Genomic DNA, 12,078 nt, shown 5'->3' on the forward strand with positions numbered 1-12,078 from the left:
TAGGTTGCTGAGAAAAGGATTTCCAGAGCCAAGAAAGAGCCTATTAAAAAATGTTTAGGCCCATTCCAATTCTGTGAGTTGATAAATACCTTTGGAATTCCTCTCACAGCAAAGTTCATGTAAACACTCTATTGTTGAAGGGGACACAAAGAAATGTGATGGGAGGGAAAACAGACCACATTCAAACAAGCAAATAGGAGATACTAGCACTGCACCTCTTCTTTAAGAGAGACTAGAACCACAATTTAAAAATGTCCCCAAATCTTAATTAAAGAGCTATGGTGGCACAGTGGTTAGAATGCAGTATTACAGGCTAACTCACTGCTCACTGACCGGCTCAAGGTTGACTCAGCCTTCTGTCCTTCTGAAGTCGGTAAAATGAGGACCCGGATTGTTGGGGATGATATGCTGACTCTGTCAACCGCTTAGAGAGGCCTGGAAAGCATTATGAAGCAATATATAAGTCTTAAGTGCTGTTGCTATCTAAGCCATGCAGACACAGTGCTTAGACTACAGTATTGAAAGCTAACTCTGCCCACAGCTAGGAGTTCAATCCTGACTGGCTCAAGGTTGACTCAGCTTTCCGTCTTTCAGAGGTTGGTAAAATGAGGCCCCAGATAGTTGAGGGCAATATGCTGACTCTAAACCGCTTAGTGACGGCTGTAAAGCACTATGAAGCGGTGTATAAGTCTAAGTACTATTGCTATTAATCTAATAGAAATGTCTGTATTTTGGCAAGTACAGAAATGCTGTCATTTGTGTACAATTGTACTGGACCATTAGCACTGATCACCTGAATAATGTAGCATTGACAGTGTTGCTTCCATAAGTTAAAACAGTTGGGTTTCGTGGGATTAAGAACCCGTGAACAGGCAGACTGACAAAAACCTAGGAAAGCGAAGAATATCTTAACTTTGAGGTTTTTATTTCAGTTAAAGATGAGGCGCAGGAGCAGGATTTGATTGAAACTCCAGGGGAAGGTATGGTGAATGTCAAGAGACCATATCATTGAGCCCTTAATTTTGTAGAAAAGTTGCTCTAAGTTTCATACATCTTGTGCACTAATTAGGTAATTATGTTTTTCACAGATGTTTTGAGTCAGCTGGCTCTGAAAACACACTAATTTTATGTTTATATTTTCACTTAGGGCTCGGCTCCAGAGATTGATCCTTCTGATATTTCAAATTTTGGGTGGGAAACTAAAATCAAGGCATGGATGGATCGATACGAAGAAGCAAACAACAATCAATACAGTGAAGGTGTTCAGAGAGAGGCCCAGCGTATAGTTTTGAGATTAGGAAATGGAGATGAAAAAAAAGAGGTGGTCACCAGCAACTCAATCTTCAAACCTCCAGTAGAGGTATATGAATGCATATTGAGGGAACTTTTAATGTAACATAGTATTAAATTTTTGCATTTTTTTATACATATAGTATTGAAGGTGTGACTTCCCCCTTATGAGCAGTCATTTATTTATTTATTTATTTATTTATCTGTCATGTATTTATTTACTTTCTAAAATAGCGAGCTATTGGTGGGAAACAGTGTCCAGTCATGACTTTCAATTATCACAATAAATACATTACCATTTATTTATAGAGTACAATAAATAATAACACTACAAATTGATCTTTTAAGGTATATGAACATTAATAAAGTGTTCACCATTTTATGGAAGATTATATTCTAATTATCCACAGAACTATTACAAGCTACAAAACTGAATAGTCCTATCTCTAACTTGGAAGTAGAAAAATACTGAGTAAAATGGAGAATTAAATCATTGAGATACTATCAGTAGCTGGCAGTCATTTTGTGTCATGCACAGGTTGTTGGAGAAGAAATTGTGTGAGTCTGGTCAGCCTATGACTCATTGTCAGCTTTGGGGCATCCCATTCACAAATGTTTTCCTTTAGTATTAAGAACAGTTCAACATAACTTGGAGAAAATAGATGCTTCTTTGATAAAAAGAACTAGCAAGAAATGTAACAAGATTCTGTTACAAAATGAAGCTTGCACTGTCTTCATTTTCATTATAAACCTCAGTGAAGCTCTCAATCTGTATTCTGATTATATATTTTATGATTAATATTGATAATGAAAATGATATGGGGATGGAAGCAAACAATTTGCACATATACTATTACATGTGTACATGTACTTGAAAACACTTTAGTTATTTATTGGAGAATTTATGGATCCACTGAAGTAATATTAAAATGTAAAATATCCATGATAATACCTCATTTGGCTTATGTTATCTTGAGATCCAGGAATTTCTGCCTGCCATTTCTTTGGCACAGAAACTTCCCAGTCTTGATTTAAAGTGAGGCACACAATTGTCTGTTGTAATTGGTCCAGACAATTTGTAATTAGAGAATATTAACTCCATCTTCCAAGGTGAGAGATAGGACAATTCAAAAGTATCTGTGTGTCCATCTCAATTTCAGAGAGACAAATAACATTTCAGCCACCCAAGGCTGAGCATTAACATGCCTGGTCTGTCAGCTGTTAATCAAGAAATCAATATATATAAATATGGAAAATGACATTTTTATAGATGAAACATTTGTTTCTTACATTTTATTTATTTGATTTAGAAGTTGTGTTCTTCTTGACACTGAGTAGCTCACAGTATAAAGCATGAATATGAAAAACACATACATAGTCTTAAATTAAAAAAAATGAGACCAAAAGTGAGCAATCCTATGTTTAATTAAAGCATTCTTCAAAAACTTTTTGCTGCTGTATTCATTTTACAGTCATTTCAATTTCATATACCAGTAGTTTTAAACACCATTGATCAAAACAAAGATACCTTAGCATTTTCCAATCTCTCTCACTAGTAGAACTGAAAAATAATTGAAAGCTAGAAGCTTATTTTTCAGTGGTGCAATGGGGTCATATGGACAATAAACCCGTATTTAAGTATTGAAAAATAATGTTTACTTAACAGATTGTAACAAAAGATAATTTATAAAATATTTTAAACAAAGTTTGGCCCAAAAGTTATTATGTAGATTTTAGCTTCCATGCTAAATGTTTTGAACTTGGGACAAACATTTGCATTCCAAAGGTTTTGCTGAATTGTTTCAGATCAGTCATGGTTTGGCAGAATCAAACCCAGACCTGAATTGCTTAGGTTGTTCCAGGTTTTGGCAAAATCTAGAGAGAGCAAAGGCGGGGGGGGGGAGAGACTGACTGTCCACAACATCTAACATAACACACATCCCACTGGCCTACTAAATCCCTGATTTTCTGAATCTCTGATCCTCCTTTCAGTTACCCCTACTGCTCCTGTCCCAGCACATCACAGCTGTCTTACCTGCTCCCTTGATTTTCCCAGCATTTTTTCTCCTCCTATCAACACAGTGGGGGTCCTAGTACACTACCTCTGCCACCAAGCTTCTGAATATAGATTTTCTCAAGTCTTCTTCCTAACCCTTTCTATCTGGAATAGAACATGCACCATTTTTCCCCCTGTCCATGGAACAAATCAGCCCAAATGGGCATGTTTTGGTTCAGACACAACTATCTAAAACCAGCTGTTGTGCACAGAATATTTTGCACATCCCAATTATTGGCTCTGGTAGTGTATGCAGGCCTCTGTTTCCACAAAACAATAGACTCAGTGTAACAGAAAAATTGCAATGACAGAAACTTGTCTCCTTTGGAATGCACGTTACTTCCTCTGTGTTGCTATAATTTCTGGGGGGGATCATCATTGCCCAAAATTGCCACTGACTTAGAAGGGTTATCAAACTGTTTTGTTCAGAGTAGAAGCAATACATAGGAGCGTTCTTACAAATCTCGGTTGATTTTCTGAATGTTCTCCTATTTCACAGTGGCATATTTCAGGGATAATCAAAATTGTGACATGTAACGCATTTTAAGAGAGTTATCATAAATATAAACAGATAGCCATGTAGTCCTGGAAGTCCCCATCATTTGGATAGCAACAATGGTAATTTCAAAACAAACAACCAATACATTGGAACTAATCTGTATTGACATGGCTATAAACAGACTTGCCATTTTTCCTGGCTGAAACAGTACATGCACAATATGCTAGTATGCTTCAATAGCATATTGGAATGGGTACAGTACTTAATGTTTTGTCCAGTTTATTGTATGTGATTGATTATAAATGGCCAGGAAGGTGCTAACCATTTGATTTGTACACACTTTTGGAAGTACCAAGCTAATCTACCTTCAAATATTTCTACCTTCAAATATATCAGATATATTTGAAGGTAGATTAGCTTGGTACTTCCAAAAGTATTTCCCTCCTAATGCCAAGTAAAATGCTCCTTGATGAGAAAATAAAGAGTGCAACATTATGCCATCAAAACTACGTGTCATGCGACCTATGGAAGGGATCTGCAAGCTATTTGATAAATTTAATGTCGGTAGAGACTAAACAATAAAAGGAAAAGTTACATTCTCAGCTCTTGTAATAAGAAGCATCTTTGCTTCTTTCTCTCTAGCATCAGCATGGCGCACGTGACGCACTCCTTGGAGGAATGTCCCTGCTTGCAGAGACCTTCGCCTAGATATAGGCCAATTCTCTTTTGATCAGAAGTGACACAATTACAAGAGGTGTGAGTTCCTTAGTTGTTGTGTCAGAGTACAGTAAGACTTTTTCTTAGAAAGGCATATTCCCACCCTAAGGCTATCCAAATGCAGAAGACATCCCCTTTACCTAAGAATCCGCATGTTGGCATTTTTGTTGAAATGTTGAAATATTTGGCACCTGTCCTTTTGCTCTGGTTAGCAAATGTAAGAGACTGCATATTTCATGTGTTTTCATTCCTTCTGCCACCTCAATTCTGGCCTTTTAATAAGATGGAGTGAAGCATCTGTAAGGGAAGAGCTGCCCCCCACCTATTTTGAAAAGTTTGTCTTGATTTTCAGTTTTATAGAATTTATACATGCATTCAAATTGTTGTCCTTTCCAATATGTAAATTAAGATGTTTGTGTAAATACGATAAAGTCCTTCCAGGAATAAAATCAATTAACTTTTTTAAAAAAAGAAAACACATTTAAAATTACCAAGCTGTTCTGTTAAAGGGTACATTATATCTGTATCAGTGTGCCAGTTAATAAGATTCTTAAATTTTTCTTTTCTCCTTTTAGAGCTATATTCAAAAAAATAAGAAAATGTTAAAAGCTGCCAAGGACTTGCCTCCGGATGCACTTATTATTGAATATCGTGGAAAATTCATGCTGAGGGAACAATTTGAAGCTAATGGATATTTCTTTAAGAGGTACTTTTTTCTAAACCTTCTTTAGTTATTCCCCCCCCCCCCAATTAAACGTATTACAGTTGTCAAGCAAATTAAATACTTTTTTTCATCTGGTCTTTGCCTTGCATCTTAGTCACATTTTCTTTTGAAAACTCAGTAGCTATTGTCATTCACTTTGGTAATAATTAGACAGTGTTGTTCCTTCTCATTTCTACTTTGTATATACAATTTTATCTCCTGCAGCCTTTTAAACCTTTGTCACTCATCTCAATATTTTTATTGCTATGCCTCAGTGTGGTTCCATTGTTTGAAGTTGCTTGTTTTGACTGACTTTGATTCTCCGCATTTTGCCTGGCAAATGAAAAGTTAAAAACTGCATCTAGATAGTTATTAGGTTAGCAAAGTAAAATTAAACCTCCTCCTCATGAAAGAACTAGTCAACTTCAAAGAATAGACATTACAGCAGATGTTATACATTGCCTGAATAGATCTCAATACCTTTCTCCTAGATTAAATTAATTAGCAATGATAATCAAAAGGATTGACATGGTCAGTATTATAATTCTGACACAAATTTAGCATATGAGTGTTTTCTTCTAGATGCTTGCATTTGTCTGACATCTTATTTTTTCCCTCTTTTTCTCCGTTTCTTTGTCAAGAAAAAAATTTTTTTTCATTCTCATTAAGCATGCTGAACAAATAAAAAGTAGCTGTTTCCTTTCTCTGTTTAAGTTTATAGTTTGGTTTTATTAAGAAATGTCTTAACGGAATGATTGGAAGCTAAGCTGGAAAGCAGACATACAAAATCTGCACTTTGATTTTTTTTAAAAAAAAAAAACCTCACCCATCTATAGATACCGAAGTAGCTCTCCCTCCCTCCCTCCAACATTCTTAAAATATTTTATTTACAGCATTTATATATACTGATTTCACAAGGATTCCTGGCACCTGAAAAAAATGGAAGCCTAAAAACAATAACAAAATCACAAAACCTTAAACTCACTTCATAAGCCAGCATCTAAATGTGCAACTGTCTCATTCATTAAAAGCTCTGAGGAACTACTTGGCTTCATTGCCTTTCGGAAAACAGGGCAGTTAGGTTAAGATGCCCACCTTCTGCCCAGATCAAAATAGCCCTAGAATGCCCAGGAAAGTCGTCAGTGAATCTGATCTAAAATAAAATAAAAAAATCTTAGTCTCAATAATAGCAACTGAAGGGCAGGTAAAGCAGAATCGTGCCGATTTTCTTGATGCTGATATGAGTCGAAACTATTATCTCACGACACTGCTTTTTAAGTTTACTATCTTATGAAGCCTCAGGACGTAAGTTAACATTTGACTTTTTAAAAATTGAGACTTTAAGAAAAACACCCCCAAAAAAAAAGAGGTGGCAAACAACCTCATAAGTACCTTGTTAAGAAGTCTGTATGTATGCGCCCCAAAGTTATCAGAAATTAAATTCAGCTCTTATAGTATAAAATGTATCATGAAGTTGTTTAAAAACTACTTTCCAAGTCACATTGTATATGTGCTAAAGCACGGTGTAGGCGTCATGTTGCCATCACGTGATGTTTCGCGATGTTTTTCCTTCGCGGAGCTGGGGTGGGCGTGGCTTGCGTGTGACTCATCCGGGCTGTGGGCCACCAGTTTGACCTCCCCCCGCCTGTACTGAAGAGACATTGATACCAACCGATCTTCTGCCTCTAGTGCTCCTCATCACAGATTGTAATCTTGGAAGAAGACAGAGAAAATGCAAGCATGACGAGTAGAATTCTTTTTAATTCTTTTCTGGACAGTCCAGGTAGTCCTCAACTTACAACCACAATTGAGCCCAAAATTTATGTTGCTAAGTGAGAAATTTGTTAAGTGTGTTTTGCCCCATTTTACGGCTTTTCTTGCCATATTTGTTAAGTGAAACACTGCAATTCTTAAAGTTAGTAACCCAGTTGTTAAGTGAATCGGGCTTCCCCATTGACTTTTCTTGTCAGAAGGTGGCAAAAGGGAATCGTGACCCGGGACACTGCAACGGTCATAAATGTGAGTCAGTTGCCAAGCGTCTGAATTTTGATCACATGATCATGCAATGGTCATAAGTGTGAAAAATAGCCATTATAACTTCAAATGGTCACTAAACAAACTGTTGTAAAGTCGACGACCGTATGTACTGTTAACAACTGCATAATTATTTTAGTAACTGCTTGGCTGTTAATAAATGAGTGAGTTGTTTCAGCATGCCAGAAAAGTCCCACTTTGATCCTAGCTCTGAAGTAATAAATAAAAAGTTGCAGTGAAGCTCCCACCCCAAAGTTTCAACAGCTTATATAAACTTTGCAACATATTTTCTCCATGGTACTAGGTTTTCTACACATTTGAAAAGTAACTTTTAGCTGTACTTTAAAATATTTTTCCTGTGACGGAATGTTTATTGTTTTTTAGGCCATACCCCTTTGTTCTGTTCTATTCTAAATTTCATGGGCTAGAAATGTGTGTGGATGCACGAACCTTTGGGAATGAAGCTCGGTTTATCAGACGTTCTTGTACACCTAATGCTGAGGTAGGCTTTTATTATGATAAATGTGACCTAATAAAGCTTTGCTCAAAAAGCCAATCTTAATGTGACCCAGCTGTGTATAGCTGTTTTCCAGGAATTAAAATATTTTCCAGTTTTAAACATTTCAGGGAATGTAAGCTCAAGTTGCAGAACCTTATGCTTATTATAAAATGAAGCAAGGAATATGTATTGTATAACTATGCTAGGGCTGCGCTGTAATTAGACCACTAAAGCTAGTACATTATTTTATAAATATTATAGAAGGTAAGGGAATATTATCCAGCCCCCAAATTCTAAAACCAAGGGTTAGGGTTAGTTATGAATCTAATGCAGCAAAATTAGAGTTTTGGGAATTTTTCAAGACTGCAGATGCAGTATAGTGACATTCACTTTATCAGATGCAGGGAACTATTCTGAGCAAAGAGCGTATCTGTACTTGTAAAGTAGTACTTGCATAGGCATGCAGTAGAAGCCACCTTGAGGTCAGGAATATCATGACATTAAAATGTTCTCATCACATATATAACTCCTCATCCCTGGCAGATGCCCCTGGAAAAGAAACAATCAGAAGGAATGACATTGAGAATATGAGTATGGTGATACTTATGTATTGACAATCAGCATTCACGGATGAATATGGAAAGGACATTTTTGTATTAATGAGCACTAATGACTGGCATATGCGGTGTGATAATAATTCTTAATATATATTAGTGGTAAAAGAGAGGGAAGGAGGAAGAAAGGAAGGAAAGGAAGGCAGGAAGGGAAGAAAAGATGTAGACTTTTGGTTGTATTATGGAGAAAATAAGGGTAGAAAATGAAGTGAAAACACTTGGCCTTAAAAATTAGGATGTGAAATTTCAGGAAACATTTTGCACTAGTTAACTAATCCCTTAAAATGGTAGTAGAAATTGTAAATGAAAAAACTATAAAAATTTGAGTTTGTTTGCTTCCTTACGCTTCTTAAATTAGGAGTCTTTTTCACATTTTCCATTGGTGCTGTATCTTAGATAACATCTTAAATTCTTGAATAAAATTAACTTTTCATTTAACTGCATTTGTAGGATATGGAAGCCTGTATTAAAATTTGGACTAGTGTTTCAGAAGAAATTCTAGAAATGAAACTAAATTCATTTGTGTTCTGTTTATGCAAACCTTCATGCAGGCAAAGAATTAGGATATAATAGGACCTATTTGTTATAGCAATTTGAGAACTCTTCCAAGATACGTTAAACAAAAATATTGCACCATTTTCTCTTCCCTCACATGTGAATGTCTGAGATGCAAAAGTTTGTTTAAAATTAATGGCTGGAAAAAAAAGCACAGAAATGTGTAAAATATACAACATTCATTTCCAAGAAATTGTTTATTTTCCCCCCCAAGGTATTGTGTTTTTGTGTTTGTAACTAAAGGAAGGTTGACAAAGCTGCTGGAATTTGCTTGATTTTAAAATTAATATTGTACTATTTCAAACCTGATAACTGGAACACTCCTTTTTATGAATATAAATCTTTCCTAAATAAAGATGCTAGCTAAATTGGTTTTTTAAATAACCAATTCCAAATGAAAAGTTGTGGCTCATGCATTCTTGACAGGCCCCAACTGAGAAGTTTCCTTCGCCGCTTGCTAGCCAACTGAAATTAATGGAATGTTTTGAACCATTGAACGTGGAATATAAGAGTTCTTTATAATGCTATGAGGTATATATATTACGAACAGACTATATTTATTTTGTTAATGATTTCAAATGAACTTATCACTACTGTTCTCACCTATTTTGGAAGAGGATTTTACCAAAGCAATAAGAAGAAGATAAAAGTATTTACTTGGAACAAATCTATATTTTAAACACATAAAATACGCTGTGTTTAAATACTGTTTTTTCCCCACCTAGGTTAGACATGCCATCGAAGATGGAACTATTCATCTGTATATCTATTCCACCCAGGACATTCCAAAGGGAACAGAAATAACGATAGCTTTCGATTTTGATTATGGAAATTGGTAAGTAATGCTGAGCTTCAGAGATGCTGCTAACATATTCCCAATCGTCAATGTTTTTTCAGTTGTGTATTGTCATAATCTAGGAATTAAATGCAGACTCATACGTAAGTGAAAAATGTCTGGTATAATTTGCATCATTAGGCTGTAATCTAGATACCAGTATTAGAGTTAGCAATAAAACTGTGAAATCTCCAGATGCTTTCTCCGACAGCTCACATACCATATCACAAAATGATGTAGCCACTGAACACCTGAGCATAGTAATGTTGATAACATAAATCCAAAAACTTTTGGTCACTGGAGACATACTGATCTTTTTTCATCCTCATCTTTTTGGCCATACAGTGAAAGTTTCACTGAATCTAAATTAGGATTTAAAATACCAATTTGATTGTCTTTTAGTAATTATGAGAGAACTGGCGTGTAATGGTTATAATAAGCTAGACTAGGAACAGGGAAACCACCAAGGTTCTGCCTTCAGGCACAGAAATCAGTTGGATGGGCCAGTCAATCAACTTGTATTTGACCGGTGTGATCAGTCATAATCCATACCCATCAGTGAATATCCTGTAGTGGATTGATTTGAGCCGATCATAACTTTCATTAAAGTTGCTAGTCTGTTTAATATAATAGTGTTCAATTTTGAGTAGTTGTAAAAAGAGTTAGGCTTCCATTTGTGTGTTTCCTAGAAAATCTAATCATAGCCACAAGCTTTTCTTATGTTAATTTTCCTTTGTTTTAAAACAAGCAAATACAAAGTGGACTGTGCTTGCCTCAAAGAAAACCCAGAATGCCCAGTGTTGAAGCGTCCCTCTGAGCCTACCGAAAATATAAACACAGGATATGAAACCAGAAGGAAAAAGGGGAAAAAGGAGAAGGAAACTCAAAACCAGAACATCACGTTGGATTGTGAAGTAGCAGCAGGCAAAACCAAGTTTCCAGAAAATCGACAGAGAAAACTTTCTCCCCTTCGATTGTCGATCTCAAATAATCAGGTATTTATTCTGTTCTGTTGCTAATCTTCTCACATAGAAAATTTCAGCAAAAGCAAGGGGGCGTTTATTTTTTAGGTACCATATTTACGGTATATGACCATGTATCTCACAAAAATGGGACTTGGCAGGCTACAGAGTGGGTTAAGAACTGTAGCTTTTTTGCTTGGATCCTGAACCTAGAAAGAATTCTGATGCCTTTTCTAAAATAAAGATACGAATTTAAATCCTTGCTGATTTCTTCAACCTTCATCAACTATTCTTGTTGAATTCCATCAGTATACAACAAGAGTTGGTTTTGAATACTTTTGCAGATCACTGATGTAAGGATATCATGCTGTGCCTTGAATTATCACGATCATCCTCTATGGGGTTAACTTTCAACTTTTATTCAAGATAAGAATTTACAGATATGTAGAGATTATTTTAATGCAAGGGAGTTTTACAGATTTACCCACTTAATCCAGAATCTGCCTTAATATTTTAAATAATTTTTTGACATGTACATAATCACCATACCAATTTGAAATGAAGGCTGAGATTGAAAACCAGAGTCCAGGACTTAATAGTTTTGTGAAGGATATTTAACTGTTCAGAGGACGAAGCTGGTAGGAGCTGTAATTATTTATAAACAGATTATACTGTATTTACTTTTGTTTATTGCAATTAGAATCGTCAGTCAGTCGTGTTATTTGGCTTTTTTTAATGGTAAATTGATTCTTACTTGCTGATTAGGAAAACAGGAGAGAACTTTCAGCATGCCTGATAATAGTTAATAATACACACATACACAATTTTCTCAGGAAACAAAAGCAGTGCTGCTTTGAGCAAAACAAAACCCTTAAGTCAGAATTATGAAGAAACTGGATATACTGGGAGTTAACTCCTGCCTATGCACACAGCTCCTTCACTAATTTTTACTGGTGGCTAAAATGAACCAGGAGTAAAAAGCCTGGTTTCTTGTCTCCCTGGTTTGGGACTTACAGTCCTCATTTTGTGGGTGCAGCAAGCCCAAGAGCTCCAGCACAAGTAACTTGCAAAACTTTGGGCTGGTTGAGCAGCTGCTAACAATGGGAGCCTATGGGCATACTCGGTTTATTCCTGACAGGTCAGCCATGGCTGCTGTTTGAAGGAGCCAGATTTGATGGAACAGATCCAGGTCCAAGCCCTTTTTTTCATGGTGAGCTAGAATTCTAGTTCTAGCTTACAAATGTGAGTATGGCCAGGGTCACACTGAAAGAGAATGTCAGTGTGAAGCAAGCTGTTGTATTACTTATTTTGTAT

At 36.0% G+C, this 12,078-nt stretch overlaps 1 protein-coding gene across 1 annotated transcript in view; it reads left to right on the forward strand.

The window, feature by feature from the left end:
- KMT2E (lysine methyltransferase 2E (inactive)) overlaps positions 1-12,078 on the forward strand; it is a 56,371-nt gene that overhangs the window by 21,732 nt on the left and 22,561 nt on the right. The window contains 5 exon segments of the mRNA XM_026677207.2: positions 1,148-1,360; positions 5,138-5,268; positions 7,684-7,801; positions 9,693-9,802; positions 10,551-10,797. Of these exon segments, the coding sequence (XP_026532992.2) occupies positions 1,148-1,360; positions 5,138-5,268; positions 7,684-7,801; positions 9,693-9,802; positions 10,551-10,797 (819 nt within the window).

The sequence above is a fragment of the Notechis scutatus genome, chromosome 6 (genome assembly GCF_049901735.1).
Source record: "Notechis scutatus isolate UNSWTSFEM ecotype Mainland chromosome 6, rNotScu1.2, whole genome shotgun sequence".
NCBI lineage: Eukaryota > Metazoa > Chordata > Lepidosauria > Squamata > Elapidae > Notechis > Notechis scutatus.